This window comes from Rhamphochromis longiceps, linkage group LG13 (genome assembly GCF_057381845.1).
Source record: "Rhamphochromis longiceps isolate RC_006_pf linkage group LG13, R_longiceps_female_GT1.1, whole genome shotgun sequence".
Taxonomy (NCBI): domain Eukaryota; kingdom Metazoa; phylum Chordata; class Actinopteri; order Cichliformes; family Cichlidae; genus Rhamphochromis; species Rhamphochromis longiceps.
In genome coordinates, this window is record NC_140569.1 from 13,175,494 (window position 1) to 13,195,023 (window position 19,530).

The 19,530-nt window shown below is 39.4% G+C and overlaps 1 protein-coding gene across 1 annotated transcript in view; it reads left to right on the forward strand.

Annotated features, from left to right (window-relative positions):
• Positions 1-1,388: 1,388 nt before the first annotated feature.
• The window catches only part of fmn2a (formin 2a), a 39,949-nt gene continuing 21,807 nt past the window's right edge, over positions 1,389-19,530 (forward strand). The window contains exons 1-7 of the mRNA XM_085427836.1: positions 1,389-1,518; positions 3,299-5,551; positions 7,558-7,721; positions 10,934-11,086; positions 12,191-13,023; positions 13,540-13,681; positions 18,241-18,328. Of these exons, the coding sequence (XP_085283962.1) occupies positions 3,331-5,551; positions 7,558-7,721; positions 10,934-11,086; positions 12,191-13,023; positions 13,540-13,681; positions 18,241-18,328 (3,601 nt within the window). The 5' untranslated portion in view covers positions 1,389-1,518; positions 3,299-3,330. The remainder of the gene's footprint in view (positions 1,519-3,298; positions 5,552-7,557; positions 7,722-10,933; positions 11,087-12,190; positions 13,024-13,539; positions 13,682-18,240; positions 18,329-19,530) is intronic.

The following is a 19,530-nucleotide window of genomic DNA, read 5'->3' on the forward strand; positions in this document are numbered from 1 at the left end:
TTTGGGATTTGGTGGAACAGTACAGTTCATATCATAGACAAGAAATCTGCAGGAACTGTGCAATGCTGTCATGTCATGCCAACCTGGTAGTTTAAAATATCCAGTTTATTTTTTCCCTTTTAACCAACAAAATTTCCACAAGTTGTAAAGCACAGCCTTACCAATGAACAGTCATTTTGTTGTATTTTTCCCAACAAACGTTGCTACAACCTGTATGCTATCATGTCTAAGTATTTGAACATTTTGTTTTTATATGGCCACTGTCATTTGTTTAGGTTGATTAGGTTTATTCCTTGCTATTTTAAACTTCAGATGACCTTAAATAAAATGTTTTGTAGCATTCCTCAATACTTAAAAATGTCCAGAAAACTGAATAAAACAGCTACTCTCAATGAGGAAGTGGATGGCATAACCCTCGGCTGCCTGTTTAGTGCAGGAAGGGACTTAAACGACAAGCAAGATGGAATGTGAGTACCTCCCTGGATATGTAGTCAAGCTAAAGTGGCACTGCTCAGAAAAGTTTGGTTACTAATCCCAACAAGTATGACCAAAAGTGAAAGCTCAAAGAAGCAGACAGGGTTTAGAGAGTCTGTGAAAATTCCTGGTATTACTCTTGAACACTGCAAAAAGTTTGTAGCATAGAACGAAGAAATACTGTTATATAACTTTTTTTTTTTTGCTCCAACTTGTAAGTAAAACTGCATCAAATCAATAATTTCTTTTCTTTTTTAGAAGTAACATTTTGACAGCTGTACATCCCTACAGACATGGCACTGAGTTAACTTTTGTACGAACTATCTGGCACATTTTTGGCTTTCTGTGGATCTGATGCAAAAGTGGAATATGCGTGTTCTTTTATCTTTTGAGGCAGAATTATACGCAGTGATTTTGAGAGTTTTATTCCTCTACCAACCCTTGAAAATGTATTTATATTATTCTGTATTTAGCTCTAATCTTCCAGCTTTTTAAAACTCAATTATAATATTAATTATTTGTTATCATAGGAAACATGTTGTCTCAGTTAGGATTGAGGTCACTGACCTGTCTGGTAACAGCTTATGTAGGGAGAAAACAGCTGAAGCTCATTTGCTAAATGAGGGCATAGACTTAAAAGTGGCACCACAGTGCATCAGCCAAGACTAACAGCTACTGATCGACTCAACTGAATGTGTGTGTTTTTATTCTAATTTGCCATTAAAATGGAGTCTTGTATTGCTGTCTGAAATGAAGTTGAGATTAGCATTGAGTGTCTAACTTCAGATTTATTTTAATATAATAGTGTTATTTAACTGTTACATAGCTGTGTGTGTTCCCATCATGAGTCCTGATGAAGTTAGTAAGGAGAGTCTCCACAGAGCTAATGAGAGATGGCCACAGTGACTAGACATGTGATGAGGAAAATACAGACTTCATGTGACCCATGGCTAAGGAGCGGCTCATAGAAGAAGACAAACACCCATTTGTGTTGTTTTCTTCAGTCAGTACTAAACCACCAAGGAGAATCCACCAGTCAGGCAAGTATGACATCTTTCATATTTGAAAATCTTTATAAAAGTCATAGCATTTATCTTGTTTTTTCATTTTACACTGTTTCATTTTGCCTAAACGGAATGTTGTAAGTTGAAACCTTGTTCTAATTTTTATCTTTTATGGTTAGAAAAGGGATCTTTATAATTGGTGCTAGAAGGATAAATGTTAAATTTACTACACATAGAGGTTAATCAGTCTTCAGGCATGTGTTGATACAAGCTAATGAACAAACAAGAAGAATCCATTTGGACATAAAAATGTGGACACAATAACTTGCCTGTAACTGCACAGGCAATATTTCTCACCAATCAATCATAAGCTTGTAAGTTGTGGACAAACCACCATATACCTACACTTTGACTTAATCCATAATAAGTGTCTGATTTTAATTTATTTTCTTGATCGGTAGATGTGGGATTTTTTTTTTTAGCCATACACTGCCAAAAAGTGACAAAAAAATCCAACACCAATGCATTCAGTTAAACAGTAAATATTTGGATTTGAGAAAGCTAAAATCATAATCTTTTCACCAGATATTCTCCAACATGTTTTAGATAATTTCCCGTAACTCGGCAGCCACATTAAACTGACTCTTTGATTAACTACTTCCACTGGGATGCGCAGTATGACATGAGTATTTAGCTGTTTGTTATACAGTATATCTGTGTGTGGGGAAAATTGGAGATCTCGAGTGACCTGTCTGATCTACAATACTGTGCAAAAGTCTTGAGAGCCCACATTTCTCTATGTTTTGCTAGGAAGATGATAAATTCATGCAGCAATTAAAAATTGATAAGTCAAAAACCAGAGACTGCCTAACAAGCTTGAAAATGAATATTTGGTCTGATTTTTATTCTTCAATGAAGTCTGAGCTGTCTTAGGCAAGCCTTCTTTTAATTGATCCAAGTTAGGTGTGTTTGAATGATTGATAAGTTGTTGTAAAGTGGCTTAACAGAGTAAAAACACATTCATCTTAAAACGGTCAGGTAAAATTACTGGACTGAAAACGAGTGAAAAAGCAACCAATACCCTATGAAAGACCCCCAGAAAGAACTGTTGCTCAAGAACACTTTGAAAAATTCTAAGAGAGTCTGATTCATTGAAAGCAAAATCAAAAGAAATGAGTTGTGGTTCAAGCCTGGAAAGAAAAAAAGACTAGGCTTCTTTACATTTCTTGAAGATGACAAATCTGGGACTCCACTGATTGGTCTTAGAACTGAAGAAGCTCCTCAGACGAGAGGTGAAACATCTTCAAGAAACTTAACGAATTCTAGTTGCTTTTTTCCCCCCAAGCTCCTTAGATTATCATAGCTGTACCTTGAAATGGAAATTAGAGAAAATAATTGAGGTGATTATATACAAAATTGTCAGCATCTCATGAAAACAATAGACTTAAGTTGTATCTGTTCAACTTGGATGTTCACTGCCCTTTGATTTGTTCAGTCAAAATGACCCAGTGATGCTTCAATCATGTTGAGGTTCAGGATCTAGGGAGGTCAGTCCATGACTAGTAATAGTCCACTGTTTTGTTTTGGGGTTTTTTATGTTTACTTGTTTTGTTGTTGTTGTTTGTTTGTTTTTTAATCTAGGCAGGCCTTTACTGCATTGGTGGTGTGTTTGGCATAATTTTCATGCTGAAAAATTAAGCTGTTGCCAATCAGGCATTATGACTCATCTCAGAGCATATTGCCTCCCTTTTGCTATTTTTAAGCTAAGCGTAAATATACAGTAAATCAGTGTGAATTTGTTCTTCTCCCTTTGTAGACAGGCGTTCTCTTGGATGAAACCAAAGCGAGCAGGATGCAAACCATAAAGACGGTGGAGACCCAAGTCCCCTTTCTAAAAGAGAGTTTCTTCACTACCACGTTCAAAGGCCGGCGGAAGAGCAGTGTTACCAATATCCTCCGTAAACAGCAACACTCTCTTCTTAATCAACAGCAGTGTATTTTAGAGCATCAGCCACACAGTCCTAAGCTCTTTCATTCTCCTCCAGTTGAAAATGGACCGGGGCAGCAAACCCCCCAGCATCACCGACTTGCTCGCTCAACCAGCAGCCCGTTATGCAAGGCAGCTGAGAATGCAGAAGCAGATGGGGATAGAAAGGAGGAGCAAAAAGAGAGAAAGGCTCAGAATGTGAGAGAGGCTGAGCTGGAAAGGGGGGGAGAGGGAGCAGTGAGTGGTAGTGAGCCCGTGGCTGTCACTGCCAGTCTCCTCCTCCTTTCATCATCAGCCTCAGCAGTGCTGGGGGAGCCAGCATCATCCTCACAGCTGCCGTTAACTGTGGTGGGCAGACAGCAGGGATTAGCTGGCTCTGAAAGGGCTCTGACCAACAGAGGACCGGCGGCAGCAGAAGCTCATGAGGAAACCGAGCATGCCCAATCTCGACCCCAGCATCATGGCCTATTAGCCAAAGGTGTTCGTCTGCTCAGGAACATGGGGAACCAGGAAGCAAAGCAGAAGAAAGGAGGAGCCAGCGGTGGACCAACAGGGGATGTTTCTTGTGATGGTGAGGCAGAGGAGCGAGAAGTGGACAAAAAATCCAAAAAGTCCTACAATAAAACAAATAAAGGAGCAGGAGAACATGGTGGTAAGAAGAAATCAAAGTCTGAGTCAAAGGGTTCTGTGTTTTCTGGAATGAAGATCAGGAAGAGTTTATCCAAGGTGAAAGGGTTGTCTAAGGATGATATGTTGGAAGATGGGAGATCAGCACATGTTGGCAAAGCAGGGGTCGAGTCTGGTGCAGAGAAAAGCCTGTCAGCTGATGAGATGGGCATGCTGTCAGATGTTGAGGGGGATCTAACCCATTTAACTGCAGACAGCCATGAATCTATGGGCGATGAGACTGGCCGGAAGACAAGTTCAGGGTCAGATGCTGAACTCTACAGTTTTCACTCAGCGACTGAAAGTGAAGACCTGCTCTCTGATATCCAGCAGGCCATGAGAGACCAAGGTGTTGCCAGTGAAATTGTTACCAGACACTTATCTGAAGTGTCTGGTAACAATATGTCAACTTTGGAGGGGAGCAAAGTTCCTGAGACTGGAATATCTCACCAACTATTTAATCTGGATGAAGACTGTTTCTCCCCACCTCTTGTTAGTGAAAGTGTACCTCAAGAACTGAATGATAAGTGTAAGAGACTGGAGAATGAAAGGAGTGACATATCTATATCAAGAATTTCATCTGGTCCAGGGTCTCTGAGTGAGAGTGGTCCTTCATCTTCTGCTCCAGACACAGAGAGAAGCAGTGGCAGCCTTTTTCCAAAAACTAACAGCACTTATAGCTTTCAAGACACTACAGCCACCACCACCTCATATGAAAGTGCTGAGGAGCCCCAGGATGAACTGGAGAGCCTGTTTTTGACTCCACATCAGGGTCAAGGTAGTCAGGCTGTACTTGGCAAAAACACATCATGTGACCATTTAGATTCCATAATGGTAGGGACAGGGCCAACTGGTACTCAAAAAAGTGCAAGCAGCATGGACCTGTCTGTTGAGAGGGAGGATGAAGAAAGTGGTGGGCGGGACTTTCTGTCTCTAGAAAGGAGAAAAAATAGTCTGTCTATTAGCCACCTGATAATAGACAGTCCCCCTGTTTTTCAGCCTAGACGAAGATCATCCAACTCCCCCTCCACTGTCAAATTCTACCCACCTGTCCACCCTTCCTATATTAAGACCACCACCAGGCAGCTCACCTCTCCAGTTGGCTCCCCCATTACCAGCCCTCACGTGCCTCGGAAAACAGATCCCATCAGTGGATCACTGGAATCCAACAAGGTCCAAGGGTTTAGGAGACGCAAGCAGAGGTCCTGCTCCATAGCTGGGCCGCACAGTGTGTCTGCAGACTGGTCGTCTGAGGTTGATGAGCTTAGTGTAAGACATGATGATGGGGCCAAATTTCCAGATCAGGAGACCACAGAGAAGAGTTACACAGGTGGGACTTACTGGACGCTGGGCTCTAGGAGAGCACACTATGGAAAGCAGACGTCTGCTGCTCCAGTACCCTACCTGGATGTCTTCTCTGGTGAGTGATATATTAAACAACTGAAGTGAGCAATCAAAACAGGTTTCAAAAAAAACTTTAAAAGAAGGTAAAGAGAGAATAATAACCCTCCTCCCAAAACATAGGTGCCAATTTAGTGTAGCTGTCTTCTCTTTTAAATGCCCCATAATCTATTAGCCTCACTGCACTCATTCTGAATGGCATTTCTCAGAGAGACCTGTGTGAAAGTGAGCTACAAGACAATTTGATTAATGTCAGTTTTTTTTGTTTGCATCTACAATCTAAATCAATGCCACAAAGGGATGAACTACATGTTTTGCAATACAAAGAAAAAGTAAAGAAAAACATAGAGAAAAACACAGAATATCAATAGCTTGACTTTTTAATTCTATTCGTTTTGTGATTATTCTGCTATCACATTGGCACCAAAGTATCAGGAAGACAATAATGAAGCATTTCATTTAAATATTTTAGTTATTTCATAATTTATTCCTACTGAAGAAGTCTTAATGGATTGGATGCCACTCCTATTTGTTTGGCTCATACCCTATTGGAGATTAGGCCATTACACAACCAATGATTATAGTAATTGCCTAGTAAGTTTAATTACTTACAAATTGCACTTTATATAAGTAAGTACACTAGAAATACTAAGGTTATTATTTTAAAATACAATACTTAATGAAAACCATAATAAAACCATGGGGTGTCTTTGAGATGCGTTGTCTCACTCTAATAAAACAATGCCACTCTGTCCTCCTTACTATTGTGGAGCCTTTCAAGAGCTTAGCTGTTGTCTCCTGTCTTTGCCTGTGCTCGTAAATCAGAGGACCGAATGACAATGCTGCCACCCACCCACGGCTATGTCATCCTCTGATTCCACTGGCTTAGATAAGAAGCACACGCATACACAAACACAGTGGATGTTAAACTCATGTGACAGTTTTTCTGCAAGACAAAAATAAGTCATGATGTTAAATCAATTTCTGTTTGCGTCAGGTGAACTCGCTCCAAACAACAGAAGTACATAATGATCTGAATCCATATAAAATGAACATTTTTGTGCCTGTGTGGCACTTTTTTGTCCCGTTTATGCTCACAAATACTCAGTCTCTAACTAGTTTACCATTGCATGTGATACCAATCAGTGCAGCGAGGTTTACAGGTCACATGTACCCTTAAGAAGGAGTGGAAGCAATGAGAACAAAGATGGGAAACCACAGAAAACTCCAGCTTAATGTTTGAACAAGTGACGACAAATTCCCACTGACGGATAAAAACAAATCTACAGGAGCATGAGTCATGTCATGGCTTTTAATTGATTTGACACTGTCCCCTGTATCACATGGTTAAAAGAAATCACCCTGTTTTAGAATTGGTCTTCCTGCTGTAGCTGTGTGTTGTTTTGGCTCAACAGTCCTCTGCTGTCACATTGTTGATATCCCCCACCACCCTTCAAACTCCACATAATTCCTGACATTAATTTCATTTTCAAGAAAATATGTCATTCCTTATGAAGTATAGAGATTTTGATACATTACTACATTTCTCACAGGTCAAACTTACTTTACAAACATGCGGACAGCCTACTTTATTTTCTGTATTTTATTCAAGAAGTAGAATTTATACATTTTGTAACCATGCTGTCGGCTTTAGCCCACCTTTTAGATTTTTTTTTTCAAGCTATTCCAAAACTTTTCTTTTTCTGCAATTTGATAGTTCTTTGCACTTCACAATCAGCACCACCTCTCTTTTCACCCACGTGTAAATGGTGTGAATAGAGTTTACAAGTGTAGGTGTTTAATTATCACATCCTAAAATGAAAAATGTCTTTTACATTCTTTGGTCAGACTGACATGAGGCGTCTAACTACACAAATTTTCTCAACTTACCAAATATATATATCTAAAAATAAATTTTAAAAATGTGTCTGTTCAAATTCATCTGAGCATCCTCCTCTAGTCTTGAAAACGGAGCTCTGTATCCCTCTGTTTTGTTCTTGCAGTGTCTGTCTTTTCTTTTCTCAGGTCGCGCTCTTTTGGACAGGCTGTGTATGCATCAAGGAGATGGGTCCTCTGAAGAGGATGTGAAAGAACTGTGTCAACGAATGCTTGTCCAGGGTCTCCTGCACCCCTTCAGCAACGGGCGTGCAGAGCTCCTTGGTGACAGTACTGTGTCACCAGTTTTTAATGTAAGACCTTTCTCTTCACTTACACTTAGTACTTATTCTAAAAACTGACCACATATTCAGGGGTAGGTTCATTTTTAAACAAATATATAGTTTAGCTTTAAAACACTTTACACTTTAAAATGCTCGATCCACATTAGAATAGCTCTAAAACAATTAGACTTAGGGTTTTTGTGGGGACGGAAATAACCCCTCAAAGCTGGGCAGCTGTGTTTCATATTTCTAACTTTTCTACTTTCATAACAAACCACTGTCTAAAGATAGTATAACATGGGCTGGGATGCATATAAAAAGCATGTGTTAATGAGATAAATCACTGAGTTACTCTTATGTGCAGTAGAGAGAATGAATGCATGGTGTGTGTTTCTGTATTTATTGTCTGACTATGATTCATCTGAGAGATTTCATTACCTGAAGAGCAGTGGTGTATGTAGAGAGGGTGACTATGCGGAAGTTGATTTCATGAATCTTTTATTTTCCACTCCAGTAAAGCTTTGCTCAGACCTAATTGCACATGCCTGCAGATTTTATCACAGCTACTGCTGGAGCCATTTCTGTCATGACTCCTTGCAGCTCCTTGCATGCAAATGAAGCTGTAAAATACGTGTAACTTGATGTACAATTTAAACTGCAACATATTTATCAGCACATCAGCTCTTTGAAAATATAGGCCTGTTCAGTGTCTTTATGTTGCTACAAAATGACAATCATAAAATAAGTCATCCACTGATAAACACTCTGATGACTTAAAAAGAAAAAGATTTTTTTAAACCTCGCTAACTGTGCAGCTTCATGGATATCACATTGAGTTGTTCAGCATAATGTATACAGACATTTATGCCTCAGTCTTATGTCATGGCAGGGAATGAACTCCACTGGCTTTGCTGAGCCTCTAGTGACGCCATGAGGTTGGCTCTTTCAGTGACATTTCCCAACAACCAGTGGATGGATTGCTGTTAAATTTTCTACATATATTCACCCGAGAAGATTAATTTTAATGGTGTTAATTCTCCTGACTATTGCTATCCAGGTTTTTCACTTCCAGTGTAACATCTTATCATCTATGACATAGCTAGACCATTTTAATTGTAATTTTTTTAAATTTATATAAAAAATAATTTAATTTGATTTAATAATTTTCAAAATTTATATTTTCAGCTCAAAGCACTGCTGTATGAGCACATAATAACAAAGCAAATATAGTTGATGTAAATTCTTGGTCTTTTTTTATCTGTCTAAAAACAAACAGACAGGTCAGATTAGCTTTGGATTTTGCGCATTGGAACATCTCCTGCTGATGCACATGTGTGGACATATGTTGTATTTACTCATACGCACATAAAGGTTCAGTAGACTTCCACACAGACAAAAGCAAGATTACTCGCCTGACAGTGCAAGCTCTTAAGCTGATTTATTAACATAAATGCAAATCTCTGGAATACAAACTGTCATCTGTTTGCATGCTGCATGGTCAAAGTAGGCCACAAACAAACAGACCTTTTCTTTTTTTTTCTTTTTAATCTTCAAACAATTCACTGTTGCATCAGTATGTTAAAGACACTTGTGGACACATACAAAAGGACAGCATGAGACATCCACGCTAAGGCTTTTCCTTGCATAGCTGGATTATTATTGCCTCTGACATTCATTCAGTCCCACAAATGCACATAAATGTGCGCACACATACATGTAGACCATCTGCTGACCGTGTTATGTAACAACTCCACGTGCCTTGGGCTCAGGCTGCTCTTCCTGAGCAAAAAGCTCACCATGTCAGGATTGGACAGAATTGTCCCTGCTCTGCATACTTCTTCAGTCTGAGGCTTGGCCTGGAGTCATGTATTATTCAGCCTGACCATGAATAACCTTTGTTGTTGTCATTCAGAGTGCAGATTTCATTTTTTAGGGCTTTCTATCTTAAAGCTAATCTCCTTTTGAAATTAAATCATCAGTCTGTCTTTGCTGTTCTGGAACCTTTTCACTTAAGCCCCTTAATATATCAGACCATTATGCTCTTTCCCTTTTAAAGTTGCTCTTCATCTTGAAATCAGTTATTTACTGCACCGACTTTGTTTTTTTTTTCTTTCTACACCTCTCTTTCCTTTTACTTCATTCTTTCATCTCCTGTTTGCCCTCCACTGTTCTACCTAAATATGGCATTGCATCCAATTTGGTGGAGACAGCAAATGTATCACTTTCGTGTTTCTTGTTCAGCATATGCCCTGAATTATATACTCCAATCAGCCTCATTCATCACAAAAATGGGGCTTGATAATAATGAGTGTCTAAGAACTCTGAACATATGCTGTCCTTTGTGCTTGGCAAAACATTGCTTAGTTGATAAATTTCTGTTGTCGTTGCAAGAGTTTACATCGATCTCGCTCTGCAGGTCAGGTTACCACAGTGACCAGCTAATGCTGACATACAATATTAATATACTGCAGTATAGGGGCACTTCTGAAAAGAGTTGCCATTTATGCTCTCATAAGATTGGCAAAAAAAAGTAGACTGCGATCTATCTGTTCATAGCCTTGCTATTTCACTTATACTAGTATGAAAAATAGAGTTGTGGTAGGTTTTGTAATGATACATACTTGGAATGAAAAAATGGAAAGCACCTGAATGCTCTAAAATATCAAACTTTTAAAAAAAGAAAAGGAAAAAGTGGAATAATTTGTACAACTCCATGTTTGCAAGGCAGAAAGCAAGCACTTGACTCATATTTACCCTCACATTGTTGAGTACCTTTAATCTGAGCCTCTTTAAGAGTTGTTTTAGGGTAGCCATCATTGTGTTGGGTGTTGACTGAAGAGTCATTGAAATAAATACTGTTAAATAATATAAATACAAATGTATTTAATTTCAGTAGCCTCCAGCTGCTCTTTGTCTAAAGTGATTAAATATATTTATGGAGCATGCCTTGTTGTACATTTAGAGGATTAAGCATTTTCACCATGACCAGAAACCATATTTGAACAGTAAGAGAGTCAATTGTAGCTTAGCGTTTTTATTTGCCATGGAGACTGACAAACTACCGGCAGCTGTGACTAGACTGAGAGCTTTTTTGACATTTAACAGGAATATTAAGAAACATGTTTCCTAGATGTTCAACAGTAGTGCTTTTAATACTTCTGTGTTTACTGACCTTTTATCTTTTACCTTACTGACCTTGTGTCTGATATTATAAACTTTCTGCATTTATAACTTGTGTTCAGGAAGAGCAGCTGTACACCTGGGCATCTGTAGGCTTGCCAGTGTCTCCTTACCTTTGGGAACTCTATGGAGGGGCAACCACAGGCAGGGTACAGAGCTTGAGATCCTCTTTCCATCAATCATCAGCCAAAACACCAGGTGCTCCACACGTTCAGGTTGGTTAAGTCTTCTCTTTAGTGTTAAATATCTGACAACTGTTTTTCATCCTGCCTGCACAGAAAGGAAAGTGTATGCTCTGAAAACATAAACTTAACATCTTTATTAGATTAAATTCAAATGTCTCCTCTTTACAAAGTCGAAGTTTGTTTCTTGCTGACTGATATATTCACTGCATATGCGTGTGTCTGAAAGGTAACATTTACCCAATATAGCCTTTTTAAAAATTGCCATTGTAATATTATTCATGATTATAAACCAAACGCACACAAAAGACTTGAAAATGGTGCACACAGTTGAGTAAAAATCTAGAAGAGACTAAGCTTGATTATAATATTTTGCTGTTCCTTCTTGAATTTCTATTTTCTGTATTTAACACCTTTGGTACAAAAACATATATACAGGATGTGTTAAACTGCTTTAAAAATGAACAATGGAAAAATTGAATTTTAGTGTGCAAAACAGCAAAGAAATGAATACCGAGGGATAGAAACCCGTTTAGTCTGTGCAGGAGTGACAAACATGGAAAGATATAATTACTGAACTTTGTATCTGATACATATATATTTGACCTGTATTTTAAATCTGTAATATTATTACCCACATGAATTTAGCTGTGAGTTTTTCCTTGGCCACCAGAGGTCAGGCTTGTGTTGAAAGTACTGTGAAACAAACACACGAATCCTCCCCCGTTTCCTAGAAAAGTAAAAAATAAATAAATAAATAGAGGACCATACTGTCTAAATATTCTCCTCGCAATTCAACAAGGCGACTACAACTGGAGAATGTGTACTAGCAGACAAAACCCTCCTCATGTGAGGCCTACTGAGACTCACTGTCTCTGGGGTCAAATCTCTGGTATCCCCTCATCCCTATTCTAACCAATGTGGAGCCAGAGGTCTGACAGAGTCTAGACATGAGGGACTTGGTTGACCCTTCTTAACCTCATAATTCTGTCACTAAGCTGCCTGAGTTGTGACACTTTTTTTTCCCTCACTGTTTATGTAATTGAATGATAATGTGCCTAAGATTTAATAATATATTAATAATATATTATATTTATGCAATTTATTTATGTATGTGTTTATTTGGTTCACTGACAGACAGAATGCAGCAAGTTGAAGTCAGGTCAGTCATCCTCTGAGGATGAAAGCAGTCTCATCCCACTGCTGGAGAGGACCATTGATGACCTGCGGATTAAGATAGCTGTGTTGCAAGGCCAGCAGGCCTCCCTGGCAAAGGGCATCAGGGATAATATGGGAGCTCTGGGCAATGGTCACCACAAGGCCTCACAGATAAAAGAAGGACGATTGGGGAAGATGAGCCAGGAGGTGTCTACCCAGACCTCGCCTGTGGAAGAGGGATTTAAGTTTGATGTGCCTTTGAATGGGCGGTCTAGCAGCACGCCGTCCTCCATTTCACCCTCCATCGTCAAATCTTCAGAAGGCTTTGCCTGCACTTGCCAGCAGAGGCAGCAGAGCAGCATCCAGTCAGGTCTTCCTCCCCCTACAGTCTCTGGGGTTATGTCCCAACCACCACCACCACCACCTTTACCAGGGGGTTCCACTGCACCTCCACCGCCACCTCCACCACCACCCCCACCCTTACCCGGGCTTGGACCTTGTTTCCCACCCCCACCACCACCGCCCCTTCCATCAGGTACCGGAGCTCCACCACCTCCTCCACCCCTGCCTGGTTTCGGACCTCCACCCCCACCACCTCCTCCACCACCAGGCATGGGCCCTCCCCCACCACCCCCTCCTCCAGGAATGGGCCCCCCTCCTCCACCCCCACCTCCTGGCTTTGGGCCCCCACCACCACCAGGCCCCATGCCTTCCATGATGATCCAGGAAGCTGACCCTGCCAAGGCTATGATAGAACCCCCCAAGCCAATGAAGCCACTCTACTGGACCCGCATACAGCTGCATGCTAAAAAGTAAGGATATGCTGTAGAAAGTGAAGATAGATATGGATCATTTGCACAAAGGTATTCTCTGAACAGTAGAGATTTGAGAGGAAGCTTGTCCACTTAAGATAAAGATCGACCACATGCTGTGACTGCAATAGACATGCTAGCTTTGTGGAAAATGAAAGTGATGCAAGCCAGGCATTGTGGTCAGCAGAGAAATGACTTGAACCAGGTTTTCTTTCCTTATTAAGGCTTGGAAAACTGTGGTGGAACAAACCTCTAGAAATGGAGAGCTTGCTTTACGAGCAAGTGAGGAACTCAACCCAGAATTATAAATGCCATTTGGTGGCTAATGATTTTGGCAGTAATTGATTTTGGATTTTTATTCTCCAAAAAATAACAAATTAGTACTTGTAGAACTGCAGAGGGCAAAAACATGCCTTTAAAAAACACAAATTACACTATGAAGTTCTACTTTGCTGTCAATCAAAAAAATGGCTCTCCTACTTACACTGTAAATAATTCCTCCCCCTCCATCTTTAGACATACTGTCTCACTGGTGTGGGAGAAAATTGAGGAACCAACTGTGGATTTTGAAGAATTTGTGGAGCTATTTTCCAAAAGCACTGTCAAGGAGAAGAAGAAGCCAATTTCAGACACAATCAGCAAGTCGAAGGCCAAGCAGGTATGATATGTTGTGTTACGCTCATGTGTTTGCATATATACTGATATATTTGCTTAGGCAAGTGTGTGTGTATTTGTATATTTATGCATGCATGTTTTTGCTTCTCCCCCTTGGGGTCACTACGTTTGGCTTTCTTCAGGGCTTTCCTGTTCGCACTTTTACTCCAGTGATGGCTGTTCCTTTCCATTTCTCATCACTGTTGTCTCCCATTTACTTTGAGTGACAGAAGGAAATGCAACAGCCAGACAGTTATTATGTGGTGTGAGCTCTGGCTCCCACCCGACTCCCCTTGTGACCATCCAGTGGCATCAAGCCAATGTCTCGCGTGCGGTGAGGAAACCTCACGACGGTGATGACTGCTCGGAGAGAGAGGGAGTGGGAAGGGGAGAGGGGAAAACGGGAGGGAGTGAGAAGCGTGGGAGTTGTATTTCATGATGTGGTTCCTCCCATTGTGCTTTCTGTATGACTGAGTTTAATAGTCAGACTGTTTCCCTCCCAAGTGTCCTTTATGTCACTCCATCAATCAGCAAGGCAAACATTTGATCTACAATTTAAGGCTCTTTTGGTTAAGAGTTTTATGATAATGTACTATTCAGCTAAATTATGTATTTAAAACACAAATAATGTTGCACAGGGGAAGGAAGTTTAACCCCTCTAATTGAGGCCCTGTAGAATCACCAGGCAGTTTCTGCTGAAATGATATGTTGGTCCCAAGCATAGACACTGGCGGGAAATATTCTTAAGTTATGGGAAGGGATCAATTGGAATTTGACACCAAAATCTAAACCTTTCTTCCAAAAGGTTTCTAGTTGATTGAAAGTACAACTAGAACAAATGTTGAACAGCTTTACTCTTAACAAAAAGCTTCTTCTTCTACGGTTTATATTTCCCCATCTTGGTTTTCATCATTTCAAATTTGAATCTTCAAAGTCCATAGGAAGTACTGTCTAACTGTAGAGTACTCCATAATTACACAGCTATAGATTTTATATTTACATCAAAAGTGTGTCTGTCTCACAGAAGTAGTCATGAATGTTGCTGTAGCAGAATAAATGTGAACTTTCACGCTAAAGTACTGTATGGTGTAGCTTAGATCCAGCAGAGCAACGGTCTCGCAACTGAAGAAGTCAGTTGGATGACTTCTTCGTTTCTCTCACTCAAAACGCTGTGTGCAGATGAACAGAATCGACCTTTTGGGAGCACTGATTAATGGTGAGACTTCTTTGACAGCCTTGTATGAATAGGATCTAACTTGGAAAGAGCAGTTATTACAGGTGTTGTGTGTAATGATACATCTGTAGGACACCTGTTAATATTTTTTCCTTGAATAGTTAAAATTTTAGTTATAAATAAGTCCAGCAAGTCATTGCTAGATGTACTATTACTGTTACTGTAGCATTACTACGACACTCTAATTGACACCGCTCTGGATATGTTTATTACCACATTATGAAATATCTCTTTTTTTTCCCCCTAATTGTGACGGGAAACAAACTTACTTAGGTGTGTGTCGAATTCCCCCAATCATCTCTGTGGATGATCTCCAACACAGCCATGGTGATTCAGCAACAGCAAAAACATAGAACTGTGACTGAACCAAAATTGCAGTTAACCTTCAACATATTACATCTCCTACTGGTTCAGCTATTTGCATCCCCCTGTGTGTTGTGAGTGCAACTATTTTGCTGATGAGAGGGGACAAGCAGCCTCCTCAGGACTACCACTAGAGAGCAGCTTTGACGTCAGTACTCCTCTGCTGGCATAAGTATTACAGTAGATGGGAAGATTTACTGCTATTACACAGTGTCAACTGTTAACCTTTGTACCTGCAGAGAGGTTTCAGAGGGAGCAGCCTTGCTTCTGACCTTTTTATATGATGTACTAGAGATATGGAGTGAAAGTTATGAATATGAATTATAGTATGTGGTTTACATCTGTTTAAGACTGAAGATGATGAACTGCATGTTTCCAATGCTCTGTTTTTCATCTTAAGAGATTTGAAGTCTAGGGTAGAGAAAATAAAAATATATATAAATTATTGATATATGACATTTATGAAAAGTGTTTATCTTATTAACATTTAACAACCAAAAACTATTTTGTTTTGTTAACAAGAGATCAACTCCAAGATTTTTTTTATTTAAAAAAGTTAAACGTCGTTAGAAATGAAAATGAACAATATTTAAAAAATTGAAACTTATCTTTATTTAAACATTATGATACACGCTGAGGCGTTTATGCTTCTGTAAGTTAACTTTTAGAGCAGCATTACCTTCCAAACAACTGGTATGTGACCCTACCCCGACCTCTATTTTGGTCAGTATCATAGATACTTCTATGGGCATCTTTTCTCATTTCTCACACACTAAGCTCTGGGACCCTCCGACACACACACACACACACACACACACACACACACACACACACACATACACACACATACACACACACTTCACCCTCATAAATCTCCACTGGCTCCTGGTCAAGTCACGCATTACTTATAAGATCCATCTTCTCACTTACAAATCCCTCAACGCTTTGGCCCCTCAGTACCTGTCTGACCTGCTGCAACAATACACACGGTCTCTAATGCTACGGTCCTCAGCCACGGGTCCACTTTCTGTCCCCCACATCAACCTAGGTACATTTGGGAAAAGAGGCTTCACTTTGGCAGCCCTCATCCTCTTTAACTTTCTCCAATCTGAGCTTCACAACGCCCCATCACTGGAGTCTTTTAAGAATTTATCAAAACTCACTTCTTTAACAAAGCCCTCAACCTGTAGCCTTTTGTCTATTTTTATACTTTTGCTTATTTGCATCCTCGGGTTTCTTGAAAGGGACTATACAAAGTTGATATTATTGTTATTATTATTATCATTTATATTTGAGAACGATGAGAAGTTTAAAAGCAACATTTTCCATTATTTCTTGGAGGAAAGAATGGGGCTGGAGTTATTTTCTCAGTGCTGATTTTTAAAAATAGATATTTATTTATTTATTTATTTATTTATTTTATTTTATTTATTTATTTTTTTGTTGGTCACCAGAAAATCTTGAGCTTTGAGTATCAAGATTACTTTTTTATTTAATATAATAATTGTAAGATAGGAAATTGCCAATGGCAGAGGATGTGGCGTGGGGTTCAAGTTGTAAGATGGAGTAGGTTAGCAGAAGATCAGCGAGCAAATTAATGTCGGTCAAAACACAGGTGCAACACTAATCAGAGCCGCCACAATGCTCTTGATATCATCTACAGGTGATTGCTTCTTACATGGGTTATTAATGGTATCAGAGTCTGAGGACTCTGATTAGATGTTGAAAGCATCATATCTGATTAATATTTCAGTTTATTAAGTATACCTAATATACCAAATATACCTGAGGCTCTGTTGTATATTTCAGCATATAAGGCTTTACTGATGACTTATTCACTGCAATGACGCTGTTACCTTACACTAAAATATCACAGACTTACTGTGAAAGTCACTCAGCATCATATCTCGATCGGCATGTTTCTCAAAGCTGTGGTTGGGCTGGGGAACACAGACAGTTGGGGCTTGGTGATATAACTTCCTGTGTGTTTAAGAGGTCTGTGGTCTGTGTGATCTGGTTTAGATGGAAGCATTCTGTCTGGATCACAGTAGGCTACGGGTTTCCTGTCCTGTCCCTTCACCACTTTGCAACCCAGTGCACACTTCTGCTTACTCAGGAGAGCTGTGGCTTATAATGGTCCCCTTGGATGCAGTTTTTATGCGTAATAACAACACTGGCTTGATATTTAACTCCTGACTGTTTGTCGGAGGCAGACTATTATTAAACTGTTAACGTTTGCAGCTTTTTGAGCAGTTTTAATCACCATGGCATTGTGCAGATAATACTTTCTAAACTTTTCCTTTTAGCCCCCTTAAAAAATGTGTAATTTAAACAAAAAGTCAGTTTTCTGTTTCATCAGTTGCACTACTTGAGTCAGAATAATAAGCCTTTTGTGTTTTTACTGATCTGTAAGGTTTTGATTGTGTAACTGGATGACAGTGTATGTGGAGACTTGAAAAAAAATCTGTCAACACAATGTAACTCCATAGCTATAATTTTCTCAGTGTGTGCTGATCAATAATGATGAAGTTTTCCTCCCACAGAAGGAAAATGATAGAGAACAGATTATTTCTATTAAAATATTGTCTTTGTAATTCAAAAGCCCTTTATTAGTATATAGTTTTAACAAATAATATATATTTATACAATATACATGAACTGTGCACGTCTCTCACTGTCCCTCAGGTTGACATGTTAATATTATAGACAGCAAGATTTACCTTCTAGTGTTTTTGAAAGGTCGTTAATCATCTTCAAGCCTAATTATGGCGTTTAGCTCATTTCAAATTGACCCCTATGGTTAAATTAAAATCTACATATTACATTGCAGGAGGATCTTTCTCTCCACCTCACCTGTCAAACAGAAACCACCGTTCTGTTATGTTCTGTTTGTAATGAAGTTTATGGTTAATGAGCCTGTACGATGTTAAGATTTTTTTTTTTCTCTTCATGTCATTATCTTCTAGGTGGTGAAGCTCTTAAGCAACAAGCGTTCACAGGCTGTAGGTATCCTCATGTCTAGCATTCATCTTGATATGAAGGACATAGAGAATGGTAAGTCTTGTCACATGTTCATGACGAGTGCTTTAGCTGGTATAGAGGTGTAGCACTTTTGTTATCATCTGTCACAAAGTTTCTTCAGATGGCAAAACTGTGAAAGCAATTTATTGTGTCTCAACAATGAAGAATATGTAGCAGTTTCTGAAAAGGTGGTACTGCTAACATTTTCCAAAACATACACAGTTGCACATTCGGTGTGCCGCTGTTTTGCGCATATGAAGGCATGCTATTGATCTTTTTAATAGCCATGGTCTGTTTTACTCCAGGGATGGGAAATCTCATTCATTTGCCTGTCATTCAGTCATTTAATTCACAACTTAATTTTAGCTGACACTTTTTAAATTAGCTGGTATCTTGTGCAGGTTAATTCCACGGATTTTGGTGATGTCTTGACTTTTGCTGTAGTTCTATTTTTAACGTCTGTGATTTTGGGTGACATGGCTAAACAACTTTTATTAAATTTGATACATTCACTACACAGTAAGTACTGGGTCGGACACTCTTTTGCTTTCAGGACTGCCTTAATTCTTTGTGGCATAGATTCAACTAGGTGCTGGAAACACTCCTTAGAGATTTTGGTCCATTTTGATAAGATGGCACTACACAATGATGTGACTCTCTCGTTCCACAACATCCCAGAAGTACTCTATTGGATTCAAAGCTGGTTACTCAGGATGCTATTTAAGTACAGCGAGATCGCCTTTATGTTCAAGAAGCCATTTTTAGGTGATTTGAGCGTTAGAGCACATTATCTTGATGAAAGTAACCAGGAGAAGATGGGTACACTATGGTCATAAAGGAGTGGACATGCTTAGCAACAAAGTAGGTTGTAGCATTTAAATCATGTGCACTGGGTACTAAGAGGCCCCGTGTGTCTGAAAAAAACATCCTCCAGAGCATTACACCACCAATAACAAGCTGAATTGTTAACACAAGGCAGGATGGATCCATGTTTTCACGTTTTTTTTATGACAAATTTTGACCATACTCATCACGAGACGATCTTTTTTTCCCCCAATTTTGGTGAGCCTATGCAAAATGTAGGTTCAGTTTCCTGTTCTTAGCTGAATGGTACCCAGTGTGGTTTCTGGTTCTGTAGTCCATCTGCTTCAAGGTTCAGCATGGTCAGAATGTAGAGATGCTTTTGCCTTCTGATACTAGTATCTAGCATACTAGTATCTTCTAGGTAACTGAGA